A 21873-nucleotide genomic window follows, 5' to 3' on the forward strand; every position below is an offset into this window, starting at 1 on the left:
CTACACCTTAAGATAATGTAAAGGGTCAGACTGATAACTCAGACTTACAGGACTCAAACATCTTACTGAAAATCAAGTTTTACTAATAATTCCAAGAATACAGGTAATTATAGGCACAGGTGGAACCAAGAGGTCCAGGACCCCTAGTGCAGTTCCCCAAGTTCTATTATATTGCATCAGAAGCACATGTTAATAGATGAGATTTTTTAGGAGATTTGCAGTTACTTACTTTACTTTCATATAACCCACGCAGCTTATAAGACACTTATATTTCATATTGAGAGGGTTGTATTGATTATGTAATGTTTTTCAACCAGGTATTATCCATAACTCCATATATTACAGTTTATCATTAACAATTCTAGACAATTAGGTGCATCCTGCTAAAAGAATTCCATATAAAGTCTCTTCTGTAGCAAAAACCTTTGTTGTTTCTGGGCCAGTAGGATTGCCATCAGTATGTTTATAAGGGGATTAGCTCAGGTTACTTGCCATCTTTCATTCCCTGGAGCACCCCCAGTAAAAGAAGAAATTGTATTACAGACCTGTAACTTAACTTCTTTCTTTTCATATGAGAAGCTACCTTGGACATATTATCAAACATAATTCACATTGAAATGAGAAGAACGGTGGTGGTTAAATCTTAAGAGCCAAGAAAGAAATTAGAATTTAATCTAATCCAGAATGTGGTGAATTTACATTCATCTGTATTAAGAACAGAAAATGACTAAAATAGATAAAAGTAAACACAGATTTTTTTTTAAGATTTTATTTATTTATTTGACAGATGGAGATTACAAGTAGGCAGAGAGGTAAGCAGAGTGGTCGGTGGCGGGGGGGGGGGAAGCAGACTCCCTGCTGAGCAGAGAGCCCGATGCGGGGCTCTATCCCAGGACTCTGAGATCATGACCTAAGCCAAAGGCAGAGGCTTAACCCACTGAGCTACCCAGGTGCCCCAGTAAACACAGATTTTGATTAACAGATATATGGGATCATATTGAATTACTGTAGTATAGAGTTTAGAGATTATATCTTTAACAATTGAGATAGAATTAAGAAGAGAAATTGGTACATTAATCCTGCCCCTCATGTCTTATTCAAGTTCTGTCATGGTCATAACGGTACACAGTATAGATAATGAAGTTAGTACCATGTGGTGGTTTTATTGTTGGTTTTCTATTATTCTCCCTAATTTTATACTAGTGCAGTACAATGTGAGAAGTACATAAGTGCACAGTTTGTCAAGGTTCAAGGGTAGAGAGAACTGGAGAAAGGTGGTCAAAGGTACAAAGTTCCACTTATAAGATAATATAAGATAACCATTATAATTATAATTTATAAGATAATATAAGATAACCAGGGATATAATATACAACATGATGACTATAGTTAACACTGCATGTAATATATAGGAAAGTTGCTAAGTAAGTAAATCCTAGAGTTCTCATCACAGGAATTTTTTTTCTTTGTTTCTTTTTCCTTTTTATTGTATCTACATGAGATGATAAATGCTAACTAAACTTACTGCAGTAATCATTTCACAATATATGTAAATCAAACTATCATGCTGTATGCCTTAAACTATTACCATGATATATGTCAATTGTATCTCAATAAAACTGAGGGAAAAGATTTAAGATGTAAGAAATTATTTAAAAAATGATGAGGAGAAAAATAATTGCTTATCTATTAAGAATTCCTTAGAACAAAGCCAATTTCAAAGTTTTATGATGATAGGCAAATTAATTTTTCCAAGCCCAAATTTCCTCTTTGTAATAACTGTCTTACAATGTTGATGAAAGGTTTTCATGATACACACCTTGCTAACTACCTAACACAATGAATGATACACTGTGAGCATTAGTTTTCTATGGTTATGTAACAAATTGTTCCCAAATTTAACAGCTTAAAACATCAGACATTTTGTATCTCATAGTTCCTATGCAACAGAAATCTGGGCATAGTTTAACTGTTTACATCTAGTACAAGGTCTCTCAGACAACTGTAGTCAAACTGTTGGCCAGGGCTGATATTTTAAAAACAAATTTCAGTTACTTGACTAATAGAGTAAAAATATTTATTTTACTGAATAAAACTTTCCAACAATTTCAAAAAAATTTCCCCCAAAACACCAAATGTATACATCATAATCCCATTAGTAACAGTGATTAAGATTGTGAGGGCAATGTATTCCAATAATCAAAATGAAAAGAAAAAAATCTTAATTATCAAAAAGTCCAGTCTCTCAATGTCTCTATGATTTTAAGCTAGAAGACAGGGTACTGTGCCTCGTACTACACTGAGCGGGGCAGACTGCCCACTACTAAAATTAATCATGCCCTCATTCACCATGATCAAGTGTGATTTATCCCTGAGATGCATGGATGATTCAACATATGCAAATCAATCAGTGTGACACATCACATTGATAGAATGAAATAAAAGAACCAAATGATCACCTCAATAACCACCTAAAAAATTGTTCAACAAAATTCAATATTCATTCATGATAAAAACTCAACAAATTAGGCACTGAAGGAATATACCTGACATAATAAATGTTATCTATGACAAGACCACAGCTAACATTATACTCAATGGCAGAAGGATGAAAGCTTCTCCTCTAAGATCCAGGAACAAGACAAGATGTCCACTCTCATCATTCCTATTCACCATAGTACCAGAAGTCATAGCTAAAGCAATCAGAAAAGAAAAGGTATCAGAATTGGAAAGAAAAAAGCATAAATGTATCTATTTGCAGGTGACATAATTTTATATACAGAAAATTCTAAAGACTCCACCAAAAAAGTGTTATGTCAAATCAATGAGGTCAATAAATTTGCATTATAAAAAATTAATACATAAAAATTAGAGCATTTCTATATACTAACAATGAAATTTCTGAAAAAGTAATTTAACAACTAATATCATTTACAGTAGCAACAAAAACAATAAAATAATTAGGAGAAAATTTAAGTAAAGAATAAAAGATTTCTACACTGGAAATACAATAGTACATTGACAAAAAATAGAAGACATAAATAAATGAAAAGGTATCACATGTTCATTTATTGGAAGAATTGATGCTATTAAAATGTCAATACTAATGGAAAGCCATATGTAGATTCAATACAAACCTTATCAAGATTCCAACAGCATTTTTTTTTAAAGTAGAAAAAACTCCTTTAAAAATTATATGAAACTGGGGCGCCTGGGTGGCTCAGGGGGTTAAGCCTCTGCCTTCCGCTCAGGTCATGATCTCAGGGTCCTGAGATTGAGCCCCGCATCGGGCTCTCTGCTCAGTGGGGAGCCTGCTTCCCCCTCTCTCTCTGCCTGCCTCTCTGCCTACTTGCGGTCTCTCTCTCTCTGTGTTTCCAATAAATAAATAAAAACTTTTAATAAAAAAAATTATATGAAACCACAAGACTCAAAATAGCCACAGAAATCCTGAGAAAGAAGAACAAAGCAGGAAGTATCACACACTTCCTGATTTCAAGCTATAGTATAAAGCCATAGTTATCAAAACAGTATGGTACTGAAATAATAACAAATAGGCCATCAGAAGAGAACTGAGGGCCCAGAAATAAATCTAAACATATAAGGTCAACTAATACTTGACAAGGAACCCAACAATACTCAATGGAGAAAAGAGAGTATTTTCCATAACTGGTCCTGGAATAACTGGATATTCACAAGTACATGAATAAAACTCGAACCCATATCTTATATACTCACAAAAATTAACTCAAAATGGAAGACCTGAAACCATGAAAGTCCTAGGAAAAAACTAAAGAAACAAAGCTCCTCGACATGGATCTTAGTAATGGTATTTTGGCTATGACACCTGAAGAATAAGCAACAAAATAAAAAATAAAGTGGGGCTACATCAAACTAAAAAATTTCTGCATAGCAAAAGAAACCATCAACAACAACCTACAGAATGGGAAAAAATATTTGCAAACAGTATTATCTGTTAAAGGGTTAATGTCCAAAATACAAAGAATACCTATAACCGAGCAGCAAAAAAACCAAATAACCCAATTTAAAAATGGGCAGAGGACCTGAATAGACATCTCTCCAAAGAAGACACAAAAGGCCAAGAGTAACATGAAAAGATGTTCAATATCACTGCCATAAGGGAAATGCAAATTAGGACCACAATGAGGTATTAAATCACATCTGTGAAAATGGCTACTAACAAAAAGACAAGGAATAACAAATGCTGGTATGGATATGGAGAAAAAAGAACCCTGTACACTGATGGTGGAATTGTAAATTAGTATAGCCACTATGGAAAAACAATATGCAAGATCCTCAAATAATCAAAAACAGAACTACCTATGATCCAGCCATTCTTCTGGAAATATATCCAAAGGTAACAAAAAAAAAAAAATAACTCAAATATCTGCACTGCCAAATGTACTGCAGTATTATGTACAATAGCCAAGACATGGAAACATCCTAAATGTCCATCAATGGATCAATGGATGAATGGATCTCTCTCTCTCTCTTTCTCTCTCTCTCTCTCATACACACACACAGAGGAATATTATATTGTCAGAAAAAAAATGGAAATGCTACCATTTGCAATAGCATGAATATGCCTTGAGGGCATCATGCTTAGTGAAGTAAGTCAGACAGATAAAGACAAATACTGTATGATCTCTCTTATATGTGGGATCTAAAACAAAACAAAAAACACAAAACTCATAGAAAAAGAGATCAGTCTTGTAGTTACCAGAGATAAGGGCAAAGGGAATTAGAGAAAGGTAGTCAAGTAAGATAAATAAATACTAAGGATGTAATATACCACATGATGACTATGGCTAACACTGCCAGAGAACACACAGCTAACACTATATAGAAAAGTTGTTAAGACAATTTCCTAAGAGTTCTTATCACAAGGAGAAATTGTTCCCCTTTATTTTTTTCTTTTGTTTTATTTATTATATCTATATGAGAAGATGGATGTTAGTTGAACCTACTGCAGTGATCATTTCAACCCAATCAAACCATCATACTGTATGCCTTCAACTTATACAGTATTATGTTAATTATTTCTCAATAAAACTGGGGGATATCTTTAAATTAATTAATGAATAATTTCCCTATTACTGCTACTCAGTCAAAATGATGCTAATAATAAAACTGTCATTGATTGAGCATTTCTATAGACCATGCATTTTACTAAGTGCTTTTATCAATTTAACTCATTTAATAGTCATATAAGTTAACATTATACAAATTTCATTACTTTTTATTTAATATTTCACAATGATTTATTTGTGCTGCCACCAGAAACACATATATTGAGAATATATGAATAAATATCCCAACCAATATTTAATTCAGTCCCCTTCTTTCTGCATAGTCTGCACCATTTAACAAATCAGGAATCTGTATTCAGTGTCAGCTTTTCATCAAGATAAATATGATATTTTCTAAAACAATGCAAACATAAAATATTTAAATGGGTGAAATACTAGCAAAGAGATATACCTTATAATATTAAAAGATACTGTGCGGTCCTTGCCAGATGTGTGTGTTGTGTGTTTTTATGTGGGTGTGAGTGCGTGTGCACGCACTATTTAGCAATGACTAAAAGGTAATCAGGAAATCAGCCTGAGTGCCTAATAAGCACTGGGCACTATTGACCCAGGGTATCCAAAAAATGTAACTCCATCAAAAGCACCTAGAGTCTGATTGGGAGCATAAGACCCAAAGAGAGTCATCAAGTAACGAGAGATAAGAGCCAGGCAATAAAAAAATCAGAGGCTAATTTGTTCTGCTGTAAAGGCAGTGCTGTATTAATAATGATAGGAGCAAAACTTCTCTTAATAGATTTTTTTAATATAAATTTTCATTTTTTCTTTTGGAAAGATGACAATTACTTTAAAAAAATCTAAAGCATTAGTAAATAAGATACTTTACAGAAATACAGGAAAACAGTTAACATTTGATAAGTTATGTATCTTGAGAGGATGGGTTACTTTAATATTTGAGTCAGTTTTGTCAGCAATATAAGAAGTAATGTTTAATCGGAGGCAATAACTAGTCAGAAACTAAGTAAGCTTTTACCTGGCAGAAACAGACCACTTCAGAAAGCATATGAGGGTGATACTTATTTATTCTTTTTGCCTTCCTTTACTGAATCAATTACGGGAGGTTAGATAATTTTATTCTATCTAAGTTTTGGAATCATTTAGAAACCATACACATCATGGTGACTCTGATATCTATAATTTTTGTTATTTCTAGACAGATTCTTATTTTAAGTCTTCTGTCTAATCAATATCCTAATAAAGCCTTTTTGACATATCAATATATCAAAACTCCTCCATTTGAAGGATATTCTGTAACTTTTTGTACTTGGTTGAATGGTGTCCCCCCAAAAAATTTAGTCCACTCAGAACCTGACTATGACTATTACTTAGAAATAGAGAATTTGTAGATGTAATCTGGTTAAGATGAAGTCATACTGCATAAGGATACCAATCATCGGCATCCTTAGAAAATGTTATACTAGTGAAGATTTGCACCAAAGCACACTAATGTTCATCCCCTCTTGATGCTGGAAACCCCAAGACATCCATGTAAAAAAAGCGTGATCTAAATACCTAGAATATGAAAGAACATCTGTAGAGAGTGTTCCAGCAATCCCAACCATTACAGCCATCCCATCTGAGGCCCTGGACATGTGGCTAAAACCATCCTAGATGATCCAGCTCAAGCTGAGTCAACTCTGACTAAAAGAAATGTCAGCAAACTCAAGGTTGTAAGAAATAATCATTATTTAAAGCCATTAAATTTTGTGAATGGTTTGTTATGAAGGAAATGGCAAGATTGTCTCTGAAAAGAACCCAAAGTTTGTAAAATTTCAAACACATCCTCCTCTGTCATCTCCAAGAATACAACAAATACTTCTTTATACATACACAGCCAGAGAAAGATCTGAAAACACTACATGCTGGATTTGAAGTGGAGGACGGGGAAGCTTCTAGAAGCCATAAAGAGGAAGGACAGAGATTGTGTCCTACAGCCTCCAGAAGAATGCAGCCTTGTCAACACCTTGATTCCAGCAAAATGGGATTCATTTCAGACTGCTGACATTAATTATTGTAAGATAATACCTTTGTGTTGTTTTAAGCCACTAAGGTTGTGGCAATTTATTACAGCAGCAAGAGAAACTAATAAAGGGACCAAGTCTTGGAGGCTGTTACATGCTTTGTGTTATTTTTTTTTTTAAGATTTTATTTATTTATTTGACAGAAAGAAATCACAAGTAGGCAGAGAGGCATGCAGAGAGAGAGAGAGAGGGAAGCAGGCTCCCTGCCAAGCAGAGAGCCAGATGCGGGGCTCAATCCCAGGACCCTGGGATCATGACCTGAGCTGAAGACAGAGGCTTAACCCACTGAGCCACCCAGGTGGCCCATGCTTTGTGTTATCATATGGCAACCAGGGATTTACTAAAAGGGAGATAGATGGCATCAGAAAATATTTTGATAAAAGACGGACTGTTGGGTAAAAGCAGGCAGAGATAACGCTGTGGTGATCACACAGACAAAAAAATGATGAGCGGCTTAACTGGGGGAGTAGTGTACAGACAGCGGGGAGAGGACCAATTGATTTCAGTGATAAAATCAGTAGGACAAAGAGATCAACTGAACATGGGGGAATAATGGAAAAGATAAGTATCCAGTATTATATCACAGTTTCCAGCTTGGGTAGATCCTGATAGTGTCATTGAGATAGGAAATGAAAGAATAGGACCTTAGTTTTGTACTGTTTTAGTGACAGGTAGATTGAGATCGGAGTACACTGAATTTGAAATGACTGTAAGAGTGCGGGCAGTGGACTATATCCCAAGGACTATATCCCAATTTTAAATTTAGGAGTCCCATGCATATGAGTGCCATTAAAACAAACAGAACAGGCGGAAAACTAGTGCCCTAAGAAACGGTCTCTGGGGCCATGATTTAAGAATAACTATCATTCTTCTTTAACCTTTGGAAAACAGAGGTCATTACTGGCAAGGCTGTTACAAAGGTTCAATGTGGTTAGTTCCGGATCTGGAGTTAGTAAATTCTCAGTAAAGAGTAGGTATTTCTACTAAACGTCCCCGAAATAAGAAACAACAACAAAGGGTTGAGTGATCTTAAGAGTCTCAGTCCACGTTGCTGACAAACCCGGTACATTCAGTAACCTCAAAGTACTCACAGTCTAGGTGGCTCCTTGAAGGAAGGCGCCCAGTTTTTCTCACTGCCCTATTCCCAGAGCCCCCTTTCAAGGACTGGCTCCGAGGAGTCAGGCGTTTTATAAATTCTGGCTGGAGCGCTGACAGGAGAAAGGGGGATCTAGGAAAAAGCAAGGGAGGCAGAGAGGAGGGAGCAGGAGAAAGAGAAGAGAGCTAGAAAGGAAGGAGGAAAACTACAGGAGGGAGGAGGCCCGGAGAAAGGCAGAGCAGAGCCCCCAAAGGAAACCAAAGTACAGTTATGTGGACCTGGAGTGGAAAGGGGGCGTGGGAGCCTGGGGATGGGGGTGACCACAGTCTCTATAAGGGGCACATATAGAAAACCAGGCCTTTGCCCCTAGAATGGGCTCTACAATCACTTCTGGATTTTTAACGATTTTTTTTTTTTTTTGCCTCCCCCTGCCCCCCCCCCCCCCCCCGGGCCAAACCATAGCTCCTTGGAGGCCAGGACAAATTAGCCAGCTACCCTCCCGCAAAGGTTTCAAAGTTCGGATTTGGGGTGTGTACGTCTGAGAGGAGCTGGTTTCCGAGAGAAATAATATTTCGACTGTGGCCCTCGCCGACCAGGCCCCTAGGGCTGATTTCCCCAAATCCGGGGCGCTGCAGGCCCAAGCCCTGGGGACCAGCCCTCGGGAGGGCACCACCTTTCGGGGGCCCCCAAGTTCGGAGGCTGGAACGCCGCGAGGGTGAGGCCTCGCGGAGGTGGGGTACTGGCCATTCCGGGTCCAGTCGCAACGGAGGCACGACGACGGAGAAAGGGGTGCGAGGGAAGGAGACCGGGGCGGGCGGAGGGGGGAAGAAGGGCCCAGGCCGGCGATGGAGCTGTACCTCAGCGCCTGTTCCAAGGCTGCCAACGTCGCTGCCTCCAAGACGGCCACCAGTAGCCTGGCCGCGGACAGCCAGCAATGCGGAGACGTGAGTGGCAGCTAGCCTGGCGTCGTGGTGCTACGCCAGGCTTCCCGCCCTCTAGGGTCGGGGCAGGGAGAGCGGCAGACCCGTCGCGCGGTTCCTAACCGCCCGCTTCTGGCGCCCTCGTGCGGGCGGCGGGTGGCAGTGCTCTCGGCCCGCTCTGGCTGCAACTGGCTGTGGCGCCCTGGCGAAGCGGGTGACCCGGGAAGCGGGAGGTCTTCAGGGCTGTCTGGGAGGGCGGGACCCTTTGGCCCTGACTGTATAACTTATCTTGACTGGAGTAGGAGTAGATTGGCCTAATACCAAATACTAAAAGGAAAGGCCAAACTCTCCAATTGCATCTGACAGGGCGTGCACAAAACCCACTTACCAGGGGTCGGAGCGGGTCAACTACTGGATCTGCCTCTCGGGGTCAAGCTGCCTCTGATCCCAGGAAGCAAAACTTTATACTATACCACGAAGTTAAGTGAAAAGGTAAAGTAATTTTTAATGGTCTTATGTTGGTTTTCTTTGCTCTTTCCTACTTGCCGTTAGATACAAAGCCCACTAGGGGAATTTGCGCTGCCATACACGGGAAAAAAATAACCAGCCCCTCACCTAATCTGGATGGATACAAAGCAACTTCATCTAGTAGAGTTTGCACAGTATCTTGGGCTAGAAAGTTTAGATTCTTAGTTATGTCTTAATTCATAACTTACAGAACCACATTAACTTTTCTTTACAATAACTGTGTTATTTGGTTGAAAGGTAAAAGCTTATTGGTGCTAGCTGGGCGTCTAATTGTGTTATGATTTCAACCAGTAATAACTTGGACAAAACCTGCATTACAGAATACTTTTCTGTGATTTTGTTACGACTGCATTCTATTTCATACATTCAGTGAGAAAACAGTGACGTTGAAATAAGTTAACATGTTTAGTACTTAACTAATGACTCCATGATTTGCCCCAACCTCCTCATCCAGCCTTTTCTCTAATCGAGAGCCTCAGCGTCTTCCACCTGGGGTCTCTTAACGCCATGTAAGAGACATACCACGTTAATATTTCTGTGCCTTCATCTTGCTTTCCAAACTGACATATTGTCTCCTCTTCTGCCCAATCTGTGAATCTGAACCATCTTTCAAGGTTCTTTCTGAGCTATTACAGCTCCCAGTTAGCTTATATTTCCTTAAAATTTGCATTGTCCTTGGTTTGTGTAATTTTACTCAACACTATAATTTTATAATTATAATTTTATAATGTAAATCACACTGTGGTATAGTGTGCCTGCCTCAAACTTTCATGTTTTTAGTCCTCAGCATTACCTTGACCCTTAAACATCCCCAGCCTTTGACTCAGTGCTAATGCTGAAGGAGGTTCAACACATTTTTTTTTGAGTGTTTTGATCAATAGTGCAAAAAATTTTACAGGAAAGAATTCCGAGTGACCCTTCTGCCCTCCTTCTATCTATGATGTCATCAGAAATTAGTAGGGTCCCTTGGTATTTGATACTTGCCTAATAAATATGATTACTCAAAGTTTTGTTTCTGAGAAATATATAATTCCCCCTTGTTTTACTACAATAGAGCAAGCTAACGAAAAATAGGCCACCTCACACTGTTTGGCTAAGTCACATCCAAACAAACTAGCTTTTCTAAACCATGCTTGAAATCTCTTCAGCGTATAAACTTAGCCCTGTCTTTTGTCTGCTTAGTCAAATATATTGTTTGCTGAGTTACCATTTCTGTCAAATATTAATTTGCTTGTCAACTACTTTTTTAAAAGATGTTCTATTTTTATTACATTTATTCCCCCCAAACTAACTTCATGTAATCATAATCAAGCACCAGACTACTTCCCTGAAGACTGACTTCGTGAGATCCTTCTTTTTCTTTCAGTACAATCTCAAAAAAGAGATGGTTTATGTTTACACTTTAAAGTTTTTTTTTTTTTTTTAAAGAAACCAACCACTTTAATTGACAAAGGGATGCACACACTGGCTCTAATGAATGGACATGTCTAAAAGGTGTTCCTTGTTTACACATCAGTAGCCCAAGTTTGGTCCTGAGAAACATAATGCCCTCACAGCTAAAGTTCAACAGCTAAGAGATATTGACAGCTAAATGTCAACATCTTTAAAGAAAAAAAAAATCAATCCATTCTTGAGTCATGATTGTTGATTGTTCCCCTTGCAAGAAAGGTATGGGCTTTGTACCTGGTCTTACTGAATTCAAGACACTGTCCTAAGAGATTCTTCTCTTTGCCTTCTCAGGGAAGCATTAGTAAAGAGGGAGTTCTGTTTTACGATGTACATCCTTGGAAGAGATTGAAGCCTTGCGTTAAGCAAGAAGTCAGAAACTTATCAAGGAAGTTTTTAAATGGAAAAGGAAAACTGGCATCCTGTCATATTCCTGCAGTCTGCCCCTTTGCCCACATATGAACCATCCTCGCACCTATAGCTTGAGGGGGTTCTTTTGAGGGTCCCACCTAGCCAGGCTCCTTAGTGTTCAGAATCTGACAGAGGTGGCTCCTGCCAGGCTGAACACAGAGGTCACAAACTGGTACCTGCAGCCAGACCTGAATTGGTGAACAATGCGGAGGGGCTTATCAGGGGAACTGAGTATCTGCCGGCAGGGCAGGTGCTCTCGGGTTTGCCATGTCTTCCACACATTCCAGTTGTCTTTCCCTTGAGCCGAGTACTTTTTGACTGTACTTTAGACTAACCTACACTTCTCTGGCCAGGAAAAATTAAAGGAAAGTGAAAAGAAAGAAAAAAGAAAAGAAAGAACACAAAATATTAGGACAACTTCCACACCTACTTCATCCTCCACTTTTTCCCTTTCAGAAGTTCCCCAAAACCCATTATCACCATCCTGCAATTGGAAAACGGGCTGAAACACACACACACACACACACACACACACACACACACCACAAAGCCACCTCACTTTGGTAATGTTTTAATTTACAAATGGATGAGATAATTCAGCTGTTTACTCTAAGGTAACAGATAACAGGTAACAGATGACTATTAGCTGATATTTTCTTTCATTTACAGGCTAATGACTACTGTATAAGGTTGTATGTGGTCTTTACACATATAAAGAAACTTCAATCCTTATCAATATCTTTTATAATTGGTTCTTCAATATGTTGAACTTTATAATACAGACCTTGATTCTTCAATATGTTGAGCTTTATAATACAGACCTTGATTTTTTTTTTCCCCTGAATGTACCACTCTCAAAGACCACTGGGTTTCTTGCCTTAAATAAGACCCTAATACAAAATAACCTTTATTCATTATATTTAATATCTAAGTTTTACTTCTACTTTTTTGGCTAAAGTTGTTTCCATGAATCGTGGTGAAAGACTTTCTTAATTTTATTCATTTTCAGATTATTGGTATATAATAATCATAATTACTATTATCCCTTTATCCTTTTAAATCTAGTGAGCACCTTGACCTAGAAGTGGGAAAAGAAAAAGGAAGAATCATAACGTTCACTCTCTTTATACATTAAAGCAAATTTCATCCTATTTCCTTTCTTTTCCTTCTTTCTTCTCTGACCCAAGAGCCAGAGACTGATAGTGATCTGGGAGGAATTAATTGAGGGAAGGTAGGTTTTTAGAATAACTCAGGTGAGTGGGGAAAAAGAAGTTAGGATAATATAAATTTCTGTTGCCTAATGCAAATCTTTCTGTTGCTGTTTCTTCCCCCACTTCAAATTCTTCTTGCATGCTTAATTTCAGTGAACAATCTAGCCATTTCAATAGATTAATATTTAAAAGTGAAATTCATTAGTTTTACCTTTATAATATTTTAAAATCTGTGTTTGCAGCTTTTTCAACCTTCTTACGGTTTTAACCTGACTGATCCTTATTGTCGACTTTTGGAAAACCAATATAAAAGTCTTCATGATCCACATTTAAGAGCATACTATAAGCGCAAAGATATCCTGAGAAGATTAAAGAAAGGTGGCTATATCACCAGCAATAATAAAGTGGGTAGAAGATTAATTATTTTTAATCATTATAAACCTCCAAAACTTGATAAAACTTGCTTCTGTAGCTTGCTGGGGGGTCTGTATCACCTCTAACTTGGTCATGAGAAATACTTAATGGGAAATTTTATAAATTAATCAGTATTTGGGTTAAAGGAAAACAGACAATAGTTTCTTCTAAATGAAACTGCTTCTTCCCTCATCTTTTTTCTTTATAATATCAAAAGATGATAACCAAATAATTTGAGGATATAAAGGTAATTTTCCCAGATGTATAATAGTCCTCTTTCTCTGTCTCTAAGGTCACTGTATGCTTGTCAGGGATTATGTCCCCTAAGCTTTGTAAAAACTTGAGATAAAATAGGAACCTAGTAATAGATAGAATTTTGATGAAATATATTCTTATTGGGATAGAACATTATTATTACACTGGTTTTTTTTTATTTTGTTATGTTATTCACCATACAGTACATCATTAGTTTTTGATGTAGTGTTCCATGATTCATTGTTTACATTTCTTCTAATAACTCAGTTGTGTGTACTAAATCCCCTAGCATGGCATAATGCATATTAATAAAGTAATGATAACTGGTTAGAAATCTCCTGTTGATTAAAAGTTGTAAAGAGTTACTGCAATTTATCACTCCTAATACAAAAATATTGTCAAGTGGTATGCTATTACTATTTTTCCTCAGAAAGTAATTGCAGGATGCCTGGGTGGCTCAGTGGGTTAAGCCTCTGCCTTTGGCTCAGGTCATGGTTTCAGGGTCCTGGATAGAGCCCTGCATCAGGCTCTCTGCTCAGCAGGGAGCCTGTTTCCTTCTCTCCCTCTCTGGCTGCCTCCTCCTCTCACTCTCTGCCTGCCTCTCTGCCTACTTGTGATCTCTATCAATTAAATAAATAAAATCTTTTCTAAAATAAATAAATAAAAGGAAAGTAATTGCTATGATTTTTAAATATTTGTATTTATATATTTTTGTCATTACTGTTGTTTTGTTTTGTTTTTTAGATTGTATGTACCTTGAGAGAACTGAATAAGTACAGACAGTATCTTACCAGTTTAAAGTTAGACTTTGAAAGAAACTATATAAGAGATCAAGTAAGTTAAACACTTAAATTTGGTTTCTTTACATAGAGCTTAGAAGAAAGCGTTATTTGTATGCAAAATATTTTCACATAATATTTTTACCTTTAATTTTGACAAACTACTTTTTTGAAATGAAAATTTAGAAGAGGAATAAATAATATTTTGAGATTGCTATATTAAGCCAAGAAAAGAAAAGAAAAGGAACCAAGTCAATCTATTAACAAGCCAATAGTAGTTTGTGTAATTTAGCAATTAAATTACTACTCAGATATGTCATTTCTACCTGAGCTAAGAGCAATAGGAAGAGTCTATTGTGGCAGCAAGATTCTTCCGCTGGAGTCCCCCAAAACAGCTTTTGTAACAGGAAAGAAGGAGTATGAATAATTACAGTGTCCTATTGGTGACCGGAATAATATGTACACTGTGCATGTGTACCCACACACATGCAGCTGTGTTCATTCAACAAAAGATGTTCTTAAATGTGAGGTGGAATGAGCTGCTGTAGAGTGGATATGGACAGTGACTTCCTTTCAATTTTTGACAGTGTGTGCACATGTGCATGAGTGAACTCAGGTTTTAGGGTCAAGAGAGTTGGATAAAAATGAGAAATGTGTTGTGTGTGTGTATGTTTACAAATTTATGTTCAAAGGTTAAGAGAGATGTAGAGGGGCACCTGGGTGGTTCGGTCAGTTGAGCATCAGACTCTCCGTTTTGGCTCAGGTTTTGATCCCATGGGTGGTGGGATTGAGCCCCATCGTGATCTCCCCATTCAGCGTGGTGTCTGATTGAGGATTGTCTCCCTCTTTCCCTCCTCCCACTTGTGCACTTGTGCTCTTTCTCACTCTGAAATAAATAAATAAGTCTTAAAAAAGAGAGAGAGTTGTAGGAAATAATGACTTTCTTACACTATTAAGTTTTCTATATTTTACCCTGTTTCCCCCTTATGTCTAGAGCTTCCCCTCCCCTCTTTTCTTATTATCATTTAATTTTTTCAGAATGGATAGAAAAATAAGATGAAATATTCATCATTTATTTTCAGAGAAAGATCTTTATTTTGGGTTGGCTGTCTTGTATAAAACAGCTAAACAGAATTAGCTATTCACGAAGTACAGGAGTTTTACTAAGCATGTGATAGGACAGCTTTATTTCTGGGAATGTAAAAAGAAGATTTTATATATACATAGTCAAATTTACATACATTTATGTTTATGTGTATATATGATAACATGATTTTTTTTTATAGGAAATGCTTGCAAAACAAGTAAATAGACTACAGGAAAACAGTCAAATACCTAGACGTTCTGATGTTGCACGGTTCCAAAATTTTTTGTTACATGAAGGTACCCAATCTATTAAAGATCAGGAACGATTAATAAGGCACAGGTGAGACTAAAGTTAATGTGTGTTGCATTTATATATTGTGGACCCAAATATGTAGGAAGATACTAGAAAGAATTGAAGGTAGGATTTTTAGAGAACTAGACACTACTTAACTCCACTACCATCCCCACTATGGAGAGGAAAGGAGACCAGGAGTTATGGGAATTGGGAAATTATGGTGGCAAAGCTGAAAAGAGAAATTTCTGCCAGAAAAGACGGGGTTGCTGCAAGTCCAAAAGGTAATCTAAGCTGATAAATGGAAAAGCAAAATCAGATCCAATGTCCTTCCTATTGTAGGAGATGGAGGAAAATTATCTTTAGCACATGCTTCTACAGTAGCTTCTTATGATTATCTTTAAGGACTGACAGCATTAAGTTTGAATAAATTAGTGAAAAGTCAAAAAACGAAACTTTATCTAATGCTAATATAAACATGCATCATCTCTAAATTGTCTTAAAGTCTTTGGATATTACTTACTAACGTTCAATCATTACCATTCTGTGATCAAGACCATTTCTCAGGAAGTGAAGGGATATTATTAGTCTTTTTCCTCCTCCTCCATTAAAGTGAGAGATTGGGCTGCAGTGCCTGACTTTTTATATTCCATATTTTTATTTCATGGTAGTTCCATAAAACAGATTGACATACCAGAGACCCAGACTCTTAGTTCAAGGCCTGGTAAATTACAGCAGACTTAGTACATGTCTTTTTCTTAGGAAACTCAGATCTGTTTTTTGTTTTTTGGTGTTTTTCCAAATTTGAAGTCAGTGTTTCGGTTATTTTAGCTTTCTTTGCAAACCCATATTCCTAAATTTACAAAGTTACAAATACTTACTGTGCAAAATTTTTTTAATAAATTTGCTCCACATTTTATCATTGGTCGTACCATAATAAGAGATACTTATATACTAGGGAGATTTGTATAAGGAGTGAAGTATGGTGAGTTGGTGGGTCAGGCTGGTCTAAAGGTCCATGAGCAGAGCTGATAAGAAAACTGTAAAAATTCCTGCAGTTTAAGAAATAAAAAGCAGGGGTGCCAGGGTGGCTCAGTGGGTTAAAGCCTCTGCCTTCAGCTCAGGTCATGATCCCGGGGTCCTGGGATCGAGCCCCACTTCTGGTTCTCTGCTCAGCAGGGAGCCTGCTTCCCTTCCCCTCTCTCTACCTGCCTCTCTGCCTACTTGTGATCTCTCTCTGTCAAATAAATAAATAAAATATTTTTTTTAAAAAAAAAAAGACATAAAAAGCAAGCTAGAAGGTGGTTTGGGAGTATCAAAGCGGAGATGATGCCATCATAAGGGAAAGAAGTGATTCACCTTTACTTGTATTTGCACTTTTACTTAGATATTTGGATATGATAAATAGGGAATTAGAACAACTTGAGCACACAGCAGAAAAGCAACGCCTAATTCGGATGGATAGAGAAGAAAGACGACAGAGAGAATACACAAGGAGAAAACTTAGTCTTCGTAGAAAAATTGAAGAGGTGAGATAATAAATTTAAAATATTTAGAGAAAAATTGTATACAGTTGCTTCATTTGTAATTAATTTACTTCTCTATCATACTTCTTGAAGTAATTTCAGGTCTGAATCATTTATCCACATTAATCTTTTTTCCCAGCTATAATATACAAGTTGTTACATAAAATAATGAGGCTGACACGACAAACTATTTATCTGAGCTAATATCTACTATTAAAGAGATAATTGTGAAAGTCACTAGCCACTTTAACTCCCCAAAAGTCTTCATTAGAGGGTGGAAAATTCTTTAAATTTAGCTTTAGTAAAAACTAACCATGTCTGCATTCGTAATAGGAGTCTGTAAGAAAAGCCCATCCTAAAGCCTATGTATGACTTTAATTATGCTTGACCAGATTGCTGTTAGGTCCCTTACTTGTTCTAATTTGCTTGTTGGTGGTGGAAAGAATACAAAGGTTTATTGTGAACAGGTACTGAGTACAGTAACATTCGCACTCTCTAGGAATGGAAGAATAAAGAGATGTTACTTCTGACAAGGATTGGAGAAGATGTTAAAAGAGAAGCTAGGATAGAGGAACAACGGCGTAGAAGCAGAGAAGAGAGTGACAGGAAGGTAGGGTGAGCTTTAACCTCTAACTGGGACTGTTTAAGAAGCTTCTGCCAGCTTTGATATTTGGTAATACAGTTTGTGAGGTAACAAACAGCCAGTTACCCCAAATGATACGCTTTACATAAAACTGAAAGTTATGAAGTTCACTATATTTTGTCCCATTATATCCTGACAATAATCTGAAAAGTAGTCCTATTTGATACAACTGCTTTTAACTTTATCTCACACCATAAACTATATTTGTAATTCCTCTAGAAAAAAATGATAAACTGATTTTTCTGACACTCAGAATTTCTTGGAAAAAGTTCTCAATATCTCCCACCAACTAGTTTTTTTTAGAATAACTGTTTTTAATTTTAAATAGTACATAATATTTTATGATTATAGAGTATAAACAGTATAAAAGGAAAGAAAAAAAAATATTTGTAACCCCAGCATCACCCTATTATGTGGCATACACACACATGGTGTAGTATCTCTATGAAAGTTTATTACAATAAATAAATTATGTTATTATGCCTTATAGGGTGTTTTGTAGATTGTTTTTTATTTAGTAAAATAACAGTGATAACTATCCATATCACTTAATGTTTTTCTAAAATTCTAAGTAATTTCAGTGGCTTATTGTTGACAAACCCAGATGTGGCATAAGATACACATACTTCGGTTATATTGATACAAACACTACATAGAAATTTTTTTAATATTTTGAATTTAAAGATGTATGATAAGCTTTTATTCTAATTTTGTTACATACACCTTTTAGTATTGTCAGTGCTGGGATGGTGAGCTCAGCTTATTCCACTTTACCATAATTTTTATTTTCCAATATTTACCCCTCTTTTCAGTGAGCGTTCTCTCCACGTTGATTTTTTTTTATTCCAAACATCTCTGGAAGTATCTGGTTTGGAGAGAAACAGAATGTCCCAGGTCTCCTCTTTTTTATCAGGTCTCTGATACCAATTACTCTTCAAGGAGTCCTACCCAATTTTAGTGGCAACTAGTGCAATGGGACAAGTTCTGGCGCTGGGAGAGCCCATTAGACATGACCACTGATTTTAGGCATGGTAACACCACAGGCTGCCTGAGCCAGGTTATTGGCAGAGCTATTTGAATTCTAGATATTTCCAGTGGAGTTATTCTAAATTGTTTCTTTTGAATCATGTCTTAATACAAGAGATTAATCTTTTTCACATTGACATGTTGTTGAGATATATATATATATATATATATATATACACATATATATATATACACAATCCAAATTACAGTTATCAAAATCTTTAAAAGATTTTTCCTTTGCACCTTTATCAAAAATCAGTTGTATAGACTGATTTCTGGACTCTTTTCTGCTCTTTGACCTATTTTAAAGGTGTATTGACTAATCTAAGCCCTTTACATTTCAATATAAATTTTCAAATCAGCCTTTCAATTTCTATAAAGAAATTTTGCCAAGATTTTGATTAGAATTATGTTGATTCTATTGTCAATTTGGGCACAGATGATGTCTTGATAATATTGAGTATTCCAACCAATGAACTAAATAGCTCTCCATTAATTTAGACTTCCTTAATTTTTGCAGTTTACAGGTATTACACATCTTCTGATAGATTCATCCCTGGGTATTTCATAATTTTTATGTTGTTATAATTGGTATTTTTACCAACTATTTAAAATTCTGATTATTTGATGTTAGTATATAGAAAAGCGTATTTTTATATTCATTTTGTATTTTTCATCGACAAAATCACTTATTCGAGGAATTTATTTCTAGATGCCGATTGATATTCTACATAAATGATTATCTTGTCTTCAAATAAAGGTGGTTTTATTTCTTCCCTTTGAAGGTGGATCCATTTTTCATTTATTTTGCCTGATTGCCCTGACTATAACCTCTGTTATAACATAGTGTAGGAAAAATGATAATGGACATTATTATCAAATATTTCTTTTGCCCTTTCTCTCTTCTCTGTAGGCATATGAGGCTGCTTGATGTTGTTCCACACCTCACGGATACCCTTCATTTTGTAACTTTTTTTTTTCCTTGTTTCCTTTTGGATGGCTTCTTTTCCTGACTGTGCATTAATTAATCTCTTCTTCTGCAATGTCTATTCTACTATTAATGCATATCTTATATTATTTACCTCATACATTTAAAAAATTGATTCTGTTCCTTTTTATACCTTCTATATCTTTTCTTATGTTTTAATAGTCTTATCTTTAATTCTAACATTTGTGTCATTATGGGTCAGTTTTGATTGATTGATCACTCATTTTATGGGTTATATTTCTTTGCTTCTTTTTATGCTTGGTATTTTTTGACTGGATGCCAGATATTGTGAATTTTACATTTTGGTTGCTGAATATTTTCATATTCTTTTAAATATCCTTCAGCTTTTTTCCTTGAATGTAGATAATTTCTTTGGAAACAGTTTGATTGTTATAGGTCTTACTATTTAAGATTTGTTAAGAAGGTCCAGGGCCATGTTCAATCTGACACTAGTTATTCCCCACCACTGAGGCAAGACCCATTTTAGAAATCTACACAATGTCCTGTGACTGACAAAGTTCTTCCAGAGTAGCTAGTGAAAATAGGCATGATAGATAGGTGCCAAGCACTCTTCTCCCTAATGCATTAGTACTGTCCTTTCTGTGGCCCTGCTTAGTTTCCTCACACACCTGTACTGATCCATCTCTTGCTAATAATACTCTAGGGAACCCTTTGAGGATCTCTAAGGTTCTTTCTCTGCACAGCCATTTCCTTTCTGAGACATCTAGGGTCAATATTAGCCCAGAGATTCACAAAGGGAAGACATGTTTCATGTATTATGTGTATCTTTGGTCGGCCTGGGTGTTTTTGGTTAAGTTACTCAGGAATCCCTCCCATTGAAGATGATTTAGAAATTCCCTAAGCTCTGCAGGATAGCTATGATTAAGAGACCCCACCTCATCTGTGACGGGACCAGTTCCCTGAAGTTGTACCTTAGGTAACTGTATCTAAGTGCTCATGTTTGATCACAGATGGAAATTTACCCCTCACTGCCCTCCTAAATTTGTACCATGTAACTTTACAAGTCACAAGACAGGAGTGACTTTTGATTTCTAATATATACTCTCACACTTTAAATATTTGTCTTTAATTTTTAATCAGGAAGCTGATGTTAACTTATATGTATATATATATATATTAATATTTTAGAAACAAGCCCTTCTAGAGAAAAAAATGGCTTATCATTTACAAAAAATGCAAGAAAACAACTTTAAAGGAGAAGAGATGAGAAATGACACATTTCATTACAGAGGACAAGGTGGAACATATTGTGAATGTAAGAATATTAAAAGCTGATAGAGCTATGTAGAAAATTCTTATTTATATATTTACATAAAAATCTTTTTGTAAAATTCTGTTTGATTACAAAATTCTGTTTGATTACAAAATTCTGTTTGTAAAATTGCTATCTGCTTTGTGCTAGGCACAGTTCTAGGCATTTCTCTATTATAGTTCAAGCTGAAAAGCAGACATATATGTAAAAATTAAAACAAGGTAAAATAATCTTATCAAGTGGTTCAGTAGACAAGCTCGCCTATATTGCAGTTCTAATCAACTTACATATGCTAAAAAAAAGTGTATTTTTAGCATAAAATAATAGACTTTTTAGCATAAAAAGTATAAATGAAACTTTAAAAACCTGCATGTAAGATAATTGCTATTATATAATAACATGGTAATCTACTATGTTGCCAGCCAGAAAGGGCAATACCAGAAGAAAGTGGTTGGGGGCTGGGAGCAGGAGGTTGGGGAATAAGGAAAGGAGGAGGTAGAGAAGAAGGAAAAAAGAAAAAAAAAAAAAAGGAAATGAAGAGTTTAAAGGAGGGACATCCAGTCATGACTTTGCCATGCCCAATCTCTATCAGCTTTCTTTTATTTATGACATTATAAAATATAGTGAGTTTATTAAATTAAATAAATTAATGATATTAATTACAATTTCATGGCCAGAATAAAAAATGTAGCCTTGCTTGAGTTATCATGGCTATGTAGTATTAGGAAAGAATAAAATCATCTTCCATCCCATCAATCCTGTTTGTAGGCGAGAGCCTCCTCATGTTTCTCCAGTAGATTATTAGCTAATTTCCATCAGCTCTTTTTTCTACCTACTTCAAATCCATTTTTCA

At 36.2% G+C, this 21873-nt stretch overlaps 1 protein-coding gene across 1 annotated transcript in view; it reads left to right on the plus strand.

Moving 5' to 3' along the window:
* Nucleotides 1–9067: 9067 nt before the first annotated feature.
* The window catches only part of FSIP2 (fibrous sheath interacting protein 2), a 91537-nt gene continuing 78731 nt past the window's right edge, over nucleotides 9068–21873 (plus strand). The window contains exons 1-8 of the mRNA XM_044240947.1: nucleotides 9068–9166; nucleotides 9509–9634; nucleotides 12981–13142; nucleotides 14152–14241; nucleotides 15473–15612; nucleotides 16952–17093; nucleotides 17590–17700; nucleotides 20897–21023. Coding sequence (XP_044096882.1) covers nucleotides 9068–9166; nucleotides 9509–9634; nucleotides 12981–13142; nucleotides 14152–14241; nucleotides 15473–15612; nucleotides 16952–17093; nucleotides 17590–17700; nucleotides 20897–21023 — 997 coding nt within the window. The remainder of the gene's footprint in view (nucleotides 9167–9508; nucleotides 9635–12980; nucleotides 13143–14151; nucleotides 14242–15472; nucleotides 15613–16951; nucleotides 17094–17589; nucleotides 17701–20896; nucleotides 21024–21873) is intronic.

Source organism: Neovison vison, chromosome 3 (genome assembly GCF_020171115.1).
Source record: "Neovison vison isolate M4711 chromosome 3, ASM_NN_V1, whole genome shotgun sequence".
Lineage (NCBI taxonomy): Eukaryota > Metazoa > Chordata > Mammalia > Carnivora > Mustelidae > Neogale > Neogale vison.